Genomic DNA, 15857 nt, shown 5'->3' on the forward strand with positions numbered 1-15857 from the left:
GTTGCCATGACCAACGTATTCTCCATGAAGAAGTCTAATATCTAGGAATCACACTATAAGCTCCCAGACTGCCATACCCATGCTAATCATTTCATGGTGGTCTTGGCCCTCATTCCGCCAATCACATATGGACCCCTTCTACCAACTATCTAATTTTGAAGGATCCACGCCACTTCAACCACCACCAAATGCCTCGGATGAAAAACATCTCCATTGCCTATCATCTTTCATGTCGCCTCACCAAGCTACCTACCACCAAGGCAACCTACAACTTCTCACCACTTTTCCATGCCTCTCGTTGTGGATGGGTCCTGAACTATACCACTTAACCTCTCCTTGCTGATATGTATGCCATGACGAAGCCCAATCACCATCAAGAAAGGAGGTATGTTAACCACTCCATAGGTCAACATGGTTTCAACCACTCAACTTACCATAAAGCGCTTTGCCAACTTACCCCTCAAACGGACACTGAAAAGTAAGACAACGTTGGAACATTTAAAGTGGTCTTACCTTATGCTTAATGTCAAATAAAAGAAAGAGTAAGAACTTCATGCACATACTTGCTTAAGATTAGTAATAGAGGACTGGACCATTTTTAAGTTGTGCCAACCTAGTGTGAACTTGTATGTAAGTCATTTTTTATAATAAACAATACACAATCATTCTCTTGTAATAGTTTACTTTTGAGCTCTCCCCTTCCCTCTTCTTACTTATTTGTACGCTATTGCAATGTAGTGTTCACGAAAGCAAAAGGCTAACATTTGATGCAAGGACCTTGGAGCTATGTATTCTCCCCTCTAACAAGCTTGTATAGCTAGTCTCATAGAAAAGACCAAAATTGTGAAGGTCACTTTAAGGTAAACATAAGATGAGATGATCTCGACCTATAGTGCTTCTTTGTAGGAATCTTCTTTCGGTGGGGCCCCTCAATTCTTGAAGGGATACATGTTTAAATCAACAATTTACTTCTTGCATAAAGCCTTATGTTAATCTTCCTCTAAGGACATTGTATTCTTATATTGAACTATTAGATTGATTGTACCACCCATAATCTCATTAGAGTAGCTTTTGGCCTTGTGTTTGTTCATCACATTTGGCACTGCAACACACTTCGCGTAAGTGTGCTAAAAAACATTCACATGAGTAGGTTTGGGGGTTTTATTGCAAAGGAGAAAACTAAAATGAGGCAAAAGGTGAAAGGTAAAAACTTTGAGTCATTAATTTCGCACGAAATTAATGTATATGATACTACTTAGGAGTTGAAAGATACATTTAGTATGCTAGTATTCTCCTTTGGATGTTTATCATCATTTGATTTCAAGCTTCAAGTTCACCATAAATTGGGATAAAGATGTGAAATAGAATAATTAAAATTGGGATAAAGATGTGAAATATAATAATTAAATAATTGAGCCTGTGGCTAGAGTAACTTGGTAAAGGGTTTTATTTTCTCGTACAAACGCTTCAAGAGAACTCACGCCTCCTAGGGAGGTGGTGTGACATACACTCAAGCAGAGGTGCACAGACCTCTTTGATATATTTTTAAGCTTGGAATGATCATGAAAAAAAGTTCAGCTGTAAAGTAAACCCTATCATATGCACAACTCATCTAATAGAATTGTGTTGTTACACACATTGAAGTGGCCAAATCAATCTCAAAAATGCTGATTTAGCAAAACATTGTGTACACTTCCTCTCCATAAGCAGGACCATAGCCATATGCAACAGAACCAGCGCATCTGCAACCATCAGGGGTTGCTTCAATCATTGAAAAAGATGAGTTTGGAATGTTACTATGAATCTTTCTGTCTCTATGTGCACATAGCCCATTGATAAACACACGACACTGCCGTTGTCATCATCACAACCAACCCCCTTCATTATCGTTGCCACCACCACTACCTTCACATTATCATCACCACCATTATCGACAATGGTGTTGCATGTTGCTCTTGGGTGTCATTCTAGGTACATAAGTTGCAGAAGCTTTTATACTTGCTTTACAGAAGGAAGATATTACTTCCAAGAATGTATCAACCTTCCATGGTACTAATGGGTTAGAGAGTCGGCTATCATCGTTGTAAGCTACAACACATGGGAGGAGAGGTGATGCATACTGTCCTGATTTGACGGTCATACTCAAGCTGGTGTACTACACATGGCAATCCAGAACACAATCAATAACCCCCTGAAATGCTTGAGCCACACATCAAGAAGTTGCTCTTGCTCTTGTGAATGCCCTTTCATAAAGCTCAGCATACTGATCAGCAGAAGAATTCCAACTAAAATCCATCTTCATAGCATTTCTTACAAGTTCCTGCCACCATTCTCTTCTCTGGACATAGTAATTCAAAGCACGGTCCAAAGCATAGTTCAAATCCTACAAGTACAAAACCAAGGCTTAAGCATGCTCATTTCTTAAGATTCTGCATGTGTGCATGTGCACACATGGGTAAGTGTGCGCACAAGCAGGCCTGCCCGCATGCATCATGTGTGGGCATCTGTGCACATCACGTGGGCAGGTGTATGTGCGCATGCACACATGTAGGTAAGCAGGTATATGTGCATGCATGCCTAGACATGTGTAATGCATAGGCATGTGCATGCGTGCCTAGACGTGTGCTAGGCGTGGACATGTCACATTGTCATGTGTCACACCTGGGGGTGAGCACAGGTGAGTGCAAGTGGGTGAGGAGAGAGAGAGAGAGAGAGATTCATTATTGGCATATTGCAAGTGACCTTTTCATTCACGCCCGAAAATGTAAAGCCGTTTCTCCTCTGCAATGGAATTGTTTCATCATCTACATCGAACACGCTACACATGTTCTCAATGTGAGTATCCAATGCAGCCGAAGAAAAGAGTACTATAAGAAACCATTGGACTAAGAAGAGCTGCAGCTAACCTGTCATTCAATCCACCTGTACGTCGTGCGACTGGTATAGCACCGTAGCGCATGGCAATCATCTAAATACAGAAAATCACAGGCAAATTACACTGTTTATCTTTAAAAAGAACCTTGATGCAAATGCAAGGTGACAGAATAAGGTTATTTACCTGAGTCAAACCACAAGGTTCAAAAATGGAAGGGATGATAAAAATGTCTGCTCCAGCATAAATGGAATGTGAAAGAGACTCATCGTACTTTAAAATCAGCCGGACATGGGGATGCTGGCTAAACTGATGTGAAATAGCTTCAAATTCACTCTGTCAAAAAGGCCATTGAATATGATTGGAACAAAGAAAACACACCACCACAAAAGGAAACACTCTTATTCTTCATTGCTTGTGGAGACATAGACAAGGAGTTTAAGGTTAGCTTGTGTATCAAGGATATTCAACATCTCTACTTCCACCCTCAGGATTAAGTGTCTTCCAGGCAAAGCTAACCCAGTGGCTAATGCATGAAGCATGAAAGGAGCCGTTTCCTACATCCAATCCACACGGATGGAGCTTGCTGTTGCAGGACTAGACGAGATGAAGCACTAGGACGCGAATTCGGATGAATTCAGTACTCATTGGGAAAATCATTGGACGCTACAGGACCATGTCATTTCTTGATATGGGATAGTTGGCTCTACTCCACGACAGGCCCCTCACATATTCCCAACAGAGACAACTGCTCAATGCAATATATCAGCATCAGCTTCTCTCCTCCAAAGTGTGCTTTTTTTAACCTATCAGCCTATTTGGTGAGACCCCAGGCAACACAAAAAAAGTCTTCAAGCCAGCCTTATTGATATCCTGCACATACAGCTTCTTGGAGGAGGCTATTTCTAGTGGAGTTCGAATCATCTGAGACTGCTCACAGTGTCCTGAAGCAATGTCTCACTGCCCACTGCCCAGTATGGTTCTTACTGTTCCTGGTAGACAATTGCTCTTGGCACTGCAACTGAGATGGGAGCCCTCAAAGGCCTTCTCAGCACCTGAATGGCAAGATGCCTGTGCTAATCGGGGGGGCCTTAGCTGCCAAGAAACACAATGGAGATTTTCTTCCACTAAACGCACAGCTAGATTGAAAGGAGTGCCATCTGCAGTTTGTTTTTTGCCTCTGGTGCTTTAAACAGAAGATTTTCTTAGCTCCACTCAGTTACATTTACATGTACCATGTGTTCGTGAATCAAAATCAAAAGGCATATAAAAACTTTTGAAAATGTTGTTAGAAAATGCTTTAATAATTTACCTGGATGTGATGTATTGGACTGGAACCCAAAAGAACAAACTGGCCGCCTTGCTCAAGTGTTCGGTATATGGCATGACGAATCAAATGCACACCTTTTTGTGGAACCAGCCTAGTTATGCATCCGACCTGCAAAATTTTCAAACATATTATCACACTACGTATTGAAAGTGGCTTATTGAATTTTCTTTCAACCAGATTAAATAGCCTTGAGATTGCAGGTATTGATTACAGATAAGGTGCATCATCCCACCGTCTGATGACATCCAAGGCAGCCAGTTTCCTTGAGATGGCAACCCAAACTCCCTGTGGTCTCCCTAGGCATGCTCTGGCATGCTGCCTTCCTGCATTTATGTCTCTTCCCCGTCAACTAGCCCTCTAGCTCTACGCTGTCCAGCACTTCAGCAGAATAATGCGCCTGTAGAAGAATGCCAAAAATATTTGGCCATCATTATACTCTGTTTCGACTAAGAACTTAGAAGGACAAAAGCCTCTCTGAAAAGGCAGTGAAAGTGGCCTCTTCTTATACTATGCTGGGCATCGAAGAATGCCATGCACCTTAGTCTCACTTCATTAATGTTGCATACTTGGCACAACCATAATTCATGAGGGGAGTTGGCTTGGCATGATGTTACGTACCTAATACTAACCCTACGAATTAGGGCCTAATCTGGCAGGTTTAGGGGCCCCTGAGATTAACAGAAGCAGGCTCATACAGGTGGCTAAGGTTATTATAGTAGCAGCGGTAGTCACTATATAAGTGAGGTATGGGTTATTATCATAACGGCTTGGCAGTTAGTGTGCCTGGACCAAGAGTTGTCATACTCCTATTATGGACAAGGCAGATCACAGATAATCTTGCCAAGGGCTTGTACAGGCAGGCTCTAGTGGTATGGGATGCCAAGGCTGATTTGGCACGGATCTATGGGAGCAAGCCTTAGCCCTGTGTTTAGCTTGTGATTTAGGTGATCTGTGGGAGCGAGCCTTAGCCCTGTGTTTAGCCTGTGATTTAGGTGATCCTTCAGGAGGGTTATTACTTGGTATCACAGCTAACCTAAACACAGAGATAAAAGTAAGGTTTGTGTCTTATGTGTGTTTTTTCAATTCTATCCCCCAACTCAGGTATTTCTCTCGACATCAGATGCATGTTTTGGTCTCGGAAAGAAGTAGTTGCTTTTCTTGATTTTTGTTGGCATGATAGAAGCATCTGGATTCTGAGAGAGGGAGGAAAGAGAGAGAGAAGTGTGTATGCTATTTCAGAAACCTTGGTTTTCTTCTCTCTGCTCGGAAGCTGCACCAGTGAAGCGTTGCGTTGCCAGGTTGTACGCGCGCAAGGGTTGGGTTGTTTTGGGGGGAGGGGGGGGGGTGCATGGTATGTGTCACTGTAGCACATGCGCACAGCCAGCCAGCAGCTCTGCAGGCCATACAGTAGACTGTACTGGCCATACAACAGCCACACAGCAATGCCGTAATGATGTGGCAGCAATACAGCAGGAAAGCAGGGCACACAGATGACAGAAAGCTTAACAGGTGCAGAGAGGAGGGTGTGTGCATGGCTGCAAGCAGAAAAAGCAGATCGCTCAGAGTGCATGCAGAAAGGAGCCACGTTTTTTAATTAAAAAAAACAGAACATTAAAAAAAGAGCATGTGGGGCTGTTGTGAGAAAACGTGGATAAGGGGTCTGTTTTTCCTCGCACATATCTAAAAGAAGCCTAGATTTATTTTTTTAAAGTAAAAAAGCACATACTGCTTTTTTCTTATTGAAAAGGAAGCATACTTGTTCCATCCTTTCCCAAATGCCCGGAAGATTCAAATGGTACGGGGACTCCTGAAAGGGAAGGCCTTGGGCTGGTGGAGAGAAAATTGAGGAACAGACCTACTACTTGGCAGATTTTGAGACACAGTTTCACGATGAGTTCCTCCAAGCGAAGGATGTGTTTTATGTGGTGTACAAGTATGAAGAATTGGATATGACAACACACACTGGGACAATAACACATGGCAAGTGCCCATGACATCACTACTTATCACACACAAACACATAAATGGCTACAAGAGGTTGTTCACATGCACCTACTCACACCAGTGAGTATTTACACACACATACAAGGGCTTTTCACACACAAACACAAAACAGGGGTACATGTATATGACAGATACACACAGACACTCCGAATACTGAACAATTCCCCCCTTCAAAGCGAAGGCGGTGAGACCCGTATGCAAAGAAAAGATGCTACCACCTACCCTATCAACGCTGCCCTCAGAGCAAGACTCACCATGTGTCTCCTCCCGTGCCATGGTCACACAATCTCTCTAGTCAGGGTTTTGGACCAAGGCAGATCAAGAAGCACCTACCTTCTAACTCCATCACATGTTGCAAGGGAGCGATCTAGCCATGTGCACCTCCCATGCCATGCTAACCCTCCAATCAGCAAGTGACCGACACAATTAGGCCAGCTCTTCGTCACCCCATCTAACTCCTAACAAGGATAAGAGAAAACACGGAGCCTTTTATAAGTGAAGGTGATACAAACATATAAAGGAAAGCACACACACATGGATTACTTCACTCAGATTCAGAGAGTCCCCAGGCAGAGAACCCATGACTCACACATATACAAAGAAGGGAAATTTTTTGAAGCTTAATGACTTCCGTATGTCGATGAAGAACAGTCTCTTCCGGCGGCGTTTCCATGCTACTGCTCCTTGGGCACCAAGCTTGATGAAGACGAAGAAGGGAACAGCTGAGACTTCATGTGTTGGTACATGATCAATCAGGTAAAAGCAATCAGGCCTTACACATGTGGGAATGTGCTAAGCTCTGTTGCAAAGGCAAAGGGACAACTGCCAACACTGTGAGATGTGCCATGGTTGAGGCTGAGAAGCTGTAGGCAGAACCTTGACAGTCAGGCAGATGGGAAGAACCATTGTTGGGAAGCATAAGAGGCACAGGGGCTACTGTTCCTGCTGTAGTATGTCGAAGGTGGCGCAAGGAGGACATTCAGAAGTAGCCGATAGGCATTGAACAAGCTCCCCCAAGAAACACTCACAAACAGTATTGGTTGCCGATGACAGAGTTCACAGAGCCAGCTGAATGGCTGAGCAGGCGGGCGGTGCTGTCACTACAATGGCATACACGGCTGAGACGATGGCGGCGGTGGAGCAATATGCACTAACGTCGCCAAATGCGCTGGGTGGAGCAAGCCAGACTAGAGGCAACCTCAGAGGCTGTGCGGTGGCGAGCTGGCGGAAGAGCGGCGACGAGCTAGCGAGGCAATTGGGCACGCAAGAAGCAATAGTAGCGGTCACAGTGAGGCGGGCAGAGCAGTAGGTGTGCAGGAGGATCTGGGTGGACTAGGGCAGGCGGCGAGTGGAGCGACTAGTGTCCCCAGCAATTTGGGTGGTGCAGCTGATGGGGATGGGCTCGGTGGGGGCGGTGTGCCCAATGCTAGTGCCACCCATAGTTGCTGTCTTTCACCGTAGGTCCGTATGACACAGTTGTACGGTATGGCATGGTACCGTACGATATGGTATGGTACCGTATGGTCCCCTGACTGTTTTCTTTTTTTTGGGGGGGGGGGGATGGCTATTTTTGGCTGTTTGTAACTGTTATGGGGCTTGCTTGCGTTGGGCCTTGGCCTTGGGTGCCTCCCTTTTAAAAGCTCTCCTCCAACGTTCTCTCCATCACAAGTTTCAAGCTCTCATAGCTCTAGCCTCTCAAGCTCAAGCTCTCCTCTTTTGGGCCTTGGCACTTGCAAGGTGCCCAACTCCAAGCCTCCAAGCATTCTCTCTCCCTCTCTCGTGTTGGAATAGGGTTCCACAAGAGCAGCTATGGCTCCATTAAGGAAAGGAAAGGAAAGTTATATTAACATCTACAGAAGACCCCAAGGGCGTATGAGACCAAAAGTAATACAATGGTACCATGGATATACTGAGCCATAGAAAAATAAAAGAAAAAGTAAAATGAAAACATCTAACAGTACATGTGATCAACAGAGAAAAGGAGAGAGAGAGAGAGAGAGAGAGAGAGAGAGAGAAATGATGAAAAAGGAGACAAGCTAGGCACAATGAGGTTATGATTAATGGTTGTAAATCAACAAGTACAATGACCCTTTTTGTAGGCAGGGAAGCCTTATCTTCTGACTCAACACAATCACACGGATGAGCACATAGGTCACACATGGCAACACTTATCTTATCCACTTATAAGGGGTGTTCACACCTAGATAGGTGTTCACACACACTTACTCATGAATAAGTGTACACACACACAAGGTGGACACAACTAGGTGGACACTTACATGTACACACATGAGACTCCGAAATACCCAACAAACCCCCCTTCAGAGCGAAGGTGATATCTTATGAAGTGGCCTTCATACTTATGGTGATTTGGGCTCACTAGCACCACGTGATGCAAAAGATCACAGTGGCCATACCTGACATGAGAGACCAAATCACAGTCAAGCCTGCAAATGAAGCTTGACCACATACAAGATTCCTCAACCCTTCTAGAGTTCCCCCCCTTGACTCAAAACAGAGTAATGAAGAAAATTACGAAGCCTTTTATAGCAAAAGGCGGTACAAACATTGATGGGAAAACACTAACACACATGAACATTTATTACAAATCAATTTCGGGGGACATCCTAGGCAAAGGACTCGACTTTAACACACATAAAAACCGGAAAATGGAAGTCACATCCCCCCTCGATGCCAGTGATGTTGCCTTTTCTGGCATCTACTCCAAGCAGTGGATGCCTGGCGCGTCATTTTAGGCCCAAGGGCCAGGGGTCCAGGGCAGAGAACGCGAGAGACTCTCAATGTGTCGGTGAAGGCTTTAATGATGTGATCAAGATAGCTCCGATTTTGCCATTTTTTGGCTGATTTGGGGAAAACCCCCAAATCAATGTGCTTGCAAGAGCTCCAATTTGATGCATTTGGCCTTCAAATTAGAAACCCGCAATTTTTACTGAATGTTGGATACTTTAATTAAGCAATTTTGTACTTGATTTTGAAAATCCCCAATTTCAAAAATTAGGGTTTTCTGCAATTACGGTTTTCTACTGCTTGCTGATTTCTACAAGTGGCTGATTCTTGATGTGCAGGTTGAACTCGAAGAAGATTGTGATGATGAAGTCGGACTAGCATGTGCGGCTGAATGGCGAGGCCTTATGAATAGGCTTTAGTAAGCCTTTTAGTAAGGCTATAATAAGCCTTATGTAAGGCTTAAGGCTTTTAAGCCTTAATACTTCGAAACTGGAGCCGGCTATGAGAAAACGGCGCTAACGGGAAAAAAATTTGCGATGAACATCCGACACAATGGACAGGTGGCGGACAAGAAAAAAAAAACAATGGCGACAAGAGTCTCAGCCGGCTAAGGTAATGGCCAGTGAAGAGATGATGTGCAGCCAGCCAAGAAGAGAGTAGGCGAACCCTAAAATCTGTAAACCTTAAAAATCAACAAGGCTTTGATACCAATTGTTGGAACACGGTTCCACAGGAGCAGCTATGGGGGCTCATAGGGCTCCATGGACGATGTTAGAGAAAATGAAAATGAAATGAAATGATATATTAACCTCTTCAAAAGGCCAAAATGACCTATGAGACCAAAAAGGTTACAACAATTGGTGGATCTGATACAATGTCTGTGTAAGAAAAGCTAAAACAACTAAACAACAACTATGAGGAAAAGTAAGGTACAAGGAGCTCCTAATGGATAACATCTTAGAAGGAAAACTCCAGCAACAAAGGTAAGCATCATATACATCACTATCCAAAGATGTCTCTCATCGGTCGATGGCAGATATCCTCCATGTCCTCCATGGCAAGTGCTCTGACTGGACGTCTCCCATGCCGTGCTAGTATGGTCCTGATCCTCTGTTGTAGTCTCTGCCGGTGTCGAGATGGGCCTCTCATCTTGGGGCGCCTGGACCGCCCCAACTCTATAGCCCGATCAATCAATGTACCTCTGGTGCGGCTATACTCTGGGGCTAGCTGCAATGCCTGCTGGCCTGACTGCTCAATCTCTAGTTGAAATAAGTCTGTAATCTGCCTCTGTAGGTGTCTCTCCCTCTCTGATCCCCTCCCTCTCAAGAGACCCTCTCTATGTCTACGCAGCTCCAGTAAGTATAATCCGAGGCATCTCTGATCCTGGTATCTCACGACTCTGGAAAGTGGTCCGAAACCCTCTCTGAACAGGTAGTGAAAACCCTCTCGTATCTCATAATATACTGGACAGTGACATATGTAATGTAACTCTGTCTCTGGCTCCATCTGGCACAACTGGCAAATCCTGGCCTCAGCTGGTACTCCTCTGAATCTGCCAGTCTCAATCTCTAGCTGGTGTGAGGATGTGCGCATCTGACCAATAGCACATCGTACCCCATGAGAAAGATGAGTATCCATGTAGCTGGGTCTAATCACAAACCCATCCTCCGTGAGCTGGAGAAGATGATCTCTATAGAAAGCCATCTTCGTACCAAGCTCGTGTGTCGGCTGTATCCATTGCTCTCCTCAAGGAAAATAGTTGGCCACTAAAATCCACACCAAGGTAAGTATATGCATCTGTATACTCCACTGTCTCCTGACCATATGTAAAGGAGGGTGTGCTGACCTCCTAACCCACTGTGCTGTGGTGTTAAAGACCATCACCTTGGTTTTACCAAGGTTAACAGACAATCCATTGTCCTGTGCAAACGTGTGCAATGCATCCAAATGATGCTGCATCCCCTCTGGAGAAGGATAACAATGCTGAGAGAGAGAGAGAGAGAGAGAGAGAGAGAGAGAAATAGAGACAGAACAATGCTAAAAAAGGAACCAAGCTGGACACAATGTGGTTACCATTAATGGTTGTAAATAACCGAGTACAATGAGCCTTTTTGTAGGCAAGGAAGCCTTATCTTCTGACTAAACACAATCAGACAAATGAACACATAGGTGACACATGGCAACACTAATCTTATCCACTTATAAGGGCTGTTCACACCTAGATAGGTGTTCACACACACTTACACATGAATAGGTGTACACACGCACACAAGGTGGACACATACACACAGACACACAGGTGGACACTTACGGGTACACATGTGAGACTCCAAAATACCCAACATCTCTCTCCAAACCATAGCCATTCTCTCTCTCTCTCTCTCTCTCTCTCTCTCTCTCTCTCTCTCTCTTTTCGTAAAGGTAAGAACGTAATATTCTGCAAAGGTAATGTACACAGGCCTCATGGCCAATAGCTTTGCTAGAACACAAACAAACTCAAGAAAAGGGGGGAGGGGGGGACGGAAATAGTAGACACTCCCGAGAACTAATACATTTTCCCGAGCAGTGACGATGCCGCTGGGAAAAAGCCCTCTATCAACTATGCACGCAATGGAACTGTGCAGATGATCCGAATCCAAGACGCGGCCAATCTCAGCCTATCACATGCGCGGAAGCCATGGCCGAAAGCTGCCACAACAGCAAGCCCCAAATTCATCCAATATGGCCCTGTATACTCGACTGGCCATCGAAGATGAATGCATTTTGGGTGAGCCATATGTGCCACAAGCCAATCGACCTAAAGAAATGAAACAAAAAATCCACAAGTGCAGCCTCCACTATTGCACCCAGAAGATTGCCGAAAACCCAAGCCCTGACTGAAACATGTGTGTGTGCAATGGACCACCAAGCTCGGGAAACAAAATGACAAACACATTTAGCAACCAGGAAATACATAAATAAATGGTGGCTATTCTCTAGGCAAGTGGTGTAGAAAACACAAAGGCCTGCTGCAAGCTTCCTCCTGCACAATTGATCCCCTGTAGGCAAACCTCCCACCAACACCCGCCAAACAAAGACTTTCCCTTGAAAAGGGCTCTTGGAACGCCAAACACCCATCAATATATGCTTCCACCACGAGCGTCTTCAAGCTACCCGCCAGACTTTGTTGGCTTTTTCAGTAACCCACCTCTTATCCTCAACCAACAAATGGTAGACTTGGTTAGCAGACACTAGCATAAGATCCCCCAGGATTTTTAAGCATCCAATCAGCCCATGGTGTAACAGCCTCGAGGGGCGGAATATTCCCAAACGAATCTAATTTCTCCTTAATCACTCCACAGTAAACTATAAGACCTAGGAACCCTAAAATGCTGACGAATCCAACGGAAAGAGAAAACCCCACCCTGCCTCGGTATCAATGCATCAGCCACCCGCACCAAGCGCAACCTAGCCATACGGCTCAACTGCTTGCGTGAATCATCACTCCCTCGCCAAGTCACAACCCGTGTGGTAACAAAAGGCTCTCTCTGCAAAAGTCGTAGCACGGCCTGCTCTCTCCCCCCCTCTTGTGGTTCTGCCTGCGCCTTCCCCCTTGAATGGGAGAGATTTAGGGTTAGAGATTCATGTGGGAGACATACACAGAGAGAAGCAAGGGAGAGAGACAGAGAGTTGTGGGGATAAGTCAACTCATGGGAATGAGTGTGTGACTCCCCTATCACACATGTATATTGCACTAGTACACATAGTGCACTTAGTACATTAAAAGTACTAAGTGTACTATGTACTATAACTTATGGGCTTGTACACACTATAAGGGTGGGCATAGTGCCTTTACCCCAACAACCTCCCACTTAAAGGCAAAGTGCCCTTAAATGAAGGAAAAGAAAAAATCAGCATGTACATGATAATATACAAGGCCATATCAAGGCTGGAACTGGCCTCATCCAATGCCCATCAAGTGTCTGCAATGAGCAAACCGCTCCGGAGGCAAACTCTTTGTCAACAGATCAGCCGGGTTGTCATCCGTATGAATCTTAACAAGCTGAATTTGCTTGTTCTCTATCACCTCTCTGATGAAGTGATACTTCACATCCACATGCTTCGTCTTTACATGAAAGACAGGGTTCTTTGCCAACTAGATGGCACTCTGACTGTCACAATGCAACAATGGAATATCCCCTGTATAACCCAAATCAACCACTAACCGAGATAGCCATAATGCCTCCTTGCAAGCCTCTGTGGCTGCAATATACTCGGCCTCTGTAGTAGATAAGGCAGTGCACTTCTGCATCCTGGATATCCATGACACAGCACCTCCTGTGAATGTAAACACATAACCGGTAGTAGACTTCCGGTTATCTGGATGACCGGCATAATCCGAATCCGTGTAACCATGCACTAATGCATCCTATTTGCCAAAACAAATGCACATATCCTGTGTGCCCTTCAGGTATCTCATGACACCTTTCACTGGTTCCCAATGCTTCTTGCCAAGGTTGGCCATGTATCTAGAAACCACTCCCACTGCAAATGCAATGTCCGGCCTAGTAGCAACCATGGCATAAATGAGACTGCCACAAGCTGAAGCATACGGAATCTTGGCCATATCAGCCCTGCCACTATCTGACTATGGGCTGTCCATAGCACTGAGTTTCAAATATGGAGGCAAAGGAGTACTAGTCTTCTTCCCCCCGTCCATATTGAACCTCTGCAAGACTTTGCCAATGTATTCCTTCTGAGACAAATACAACACATGCTGATTTCTGTCCCGAAGTATCCGCATACCCAAAATGTGATTTGTATCACCCAGATCCTTCATATCAAAGGTTTGATGCAGCCTCTGCTTCAAGGCATCCATCTCCTTACGAGATTTCCCGGCAATGAACATATCATCAACATACAAGATGAGGATCAATAGACTGCCATCCAAAGCTTTCTTGGTGTACAAGCAGTGATCTATGTCACTTCTCCTGAATTTCTGGGATTTCATGAATGTATCAAATTTATGATACCATTCCCTTGGTGCCTGTTTGAGCCCATAAAGACTCTTTTTCAGCTTGCATACAAGCTTCTCCTTTCCACTCACTGCATAACCCTCTGGCTGTTGCATATATATCTCCTCATGGAGATCACCGTGAAGAAAAGCAGTCTTCACATCCATCTGAATCAAGTCCAGATCATCATGCGCAACCAAAGCTAACACAGCTCTAAGTGTGGTCATTTTGACCACTGGAGAGAAGATCTCCTCAAAGTCCACACCATATTCCTGCTTGAAGCCCTTAGCCACTAACCTTGCTTTGTATCTTGGCTTTGCATCAGGTGCAACTTTGAGCCTATAAACCCATTTGCAAGGCAAAACCTTCTTGCCTGCAGGCAAATGCACCAACTTCCATGTTCCATTTTTGTGCAGAGAATCCATCTCTGACTTCATGGCACGCTCCCAAAGAGCCTTGTCTGCCCTCTGTAAAGCCTCCTTATAACATGAGGGCTCCCCACAGTCAGTGAGCATCAAGTAGTCAACCCCTGGAACAAACCAGTCAGGGGCTCTGGAGGGTCTTGTGGACCTATGTACCCAATGACCATCATTTGCAGGTTGCTGTCCAGCCTGCATATCACCCATTGGTGGCTCCTATTCCATGCCATAAGGCTGAAGAAGCATGCCCGGTATCTCCTCTAACTGTGGTATATCCATAGGGATATCTTCTGCCATCTCTGGCTGTCCATTTGGACCATTTTCAGCACCATTTAAGGGCTGGTTTTCCTGCTGTAATGGCTGATTTACAGCCCATGGTTGTTGTCCATGATGTCCATCATCATCAAAGATGACTCTGCCAGGCTCCTGTTGCCTTGCAGGCTCCTTATACATGCATGTTTCATCAAAAATGACATCATTGCTGCGTATAATCTTTCTATTCACGGGATCCCAAAGTCTATACCCCATTTCACCTCTGTCACCATATCCTAGGAATATGCATTTGTGAGACTTAGGATCAAGTTTGGTGCGCATTTCCCTGCGTATGTGCACGTACGCAACGCAACCAAACACTCTCAAGTGCTTGTATGACGGAGGCTTCCCTGCCCATACTTCCTCTGGCACTTTCCCACCAAGCCTCGTGTTAGGTGACCTGTTTATAAGGTGAACGGCTGTCATAACAGCTTCAGCCCAAAAACCATGAGGTAATGCAGCATGTGACAACATAGAACGGACCTTCTCCTGTATGGTCCTGTTCATCCTCTCTGCTGTCCCGTTTTGTGGAGGATCATAAGGAGTAGAGAGCTCCCTCTTGATGCCTTTAGCATCACAAAAGTCCTGAAACTGTTTGGACATATACTCTCCACCATTGTCGGAACGCAAAGCCTTCAGTGTTTTACCAGTTTGATTCTCAACATGAGCAACAAACTTCTGAAACACTGAGAATGTATCACTCTTCAAACGAAGAGGATAGACCCACACCTTGCGTGTGGCATCATCAATAAAAGACACAAAGTATTTTGCCCCTCCCAAAGAAAGCTGAGGCATCTCACATACATCTGTATGCACAAGCTCTAACTGAGCATCTTTCTGTCCAAGAGCTTTCTTGTGGGGGCACTGGAGTTGCCTGCCATATATACAATGCTCACAAAACTGAAAACTTGAAAACTTTAGAGAAGGCAAGTAACCCAAACGAGACAATTGCTCCATTCCTTTGACACTCATGTGTCCCAACCGGCTATGCCACATAGAGATTTCCGGCAGCTCGGTTGCATTTACATTAGCATGGTGACAAACACCTGCATGCATGAAGTAAAGAGTGTCCACCTTAGAGCCTCTGGCAACAACCAGTGAGCCCTTACTAATCTTCCACTTTCCACGACCAAATGTGGTAACATAATCAGCATCATCAAGCTGTCCAGTAGAAAGCA

At 44.9% G+C, this 15857-nt stretch overlaps 1 protein-coding gene across 2 annotated transcripts in view; it reads right to left on the reverse strand.

The window, feature by feature from the left end:
* Positions 1-1355: 1355 nt before the first annotated feature.
* SS4 (starch synthase 4) overlaps positions 1356-15857 on the reverse strand; it is a 70742-nt gene continuing 56240 nt past the window's right edge. Inside the window, exons 12-16 of one of the 2 annotated variants that reach the window (XM_086810329.1) lie at positions 4185-4310; positions 3059-3208; positions 2907-2968; positions 2743-2818; positions 1356-2383 (exon numbers count right to left, since the gene is read on the reverse strand). In XM_086810329.1, the coding sequence (XP_086666455.1) occupies positions 2213-2383; positions 2743-2818; positions 2907-2968; positions 3059-3208; positions 4185-4310 (585 nt within the window). In that variant the 3' untranslated portion in view covers positions 1356-2212. Of the gene's footprint in view, positions 2384-2742; positions 2819-2906; positions 2969-3058; positions 3209-4184; positions 4311-4434; positions 4600-15857 lie in introns of those variants that run through there. The other variant, XR_015267650.1, reaches the window with a different exon arrangement.

Source organism: Cibotium barometz, chromosome 16 (genome assembly GCF_041138505.1).
Source record: "Cibotium barometz isolate CiBa-2024 chromosome 16, ASM4113850v1, whole genome shotgun sequence".
Taxonomy (NCBI): domain Eukaryota; kingdom Viridiplantae; phylum Streptophyta; class Polypodiopsida; order Cyatheales; family Cibotiaceae; genus Cibotium; species Cibotium barometz.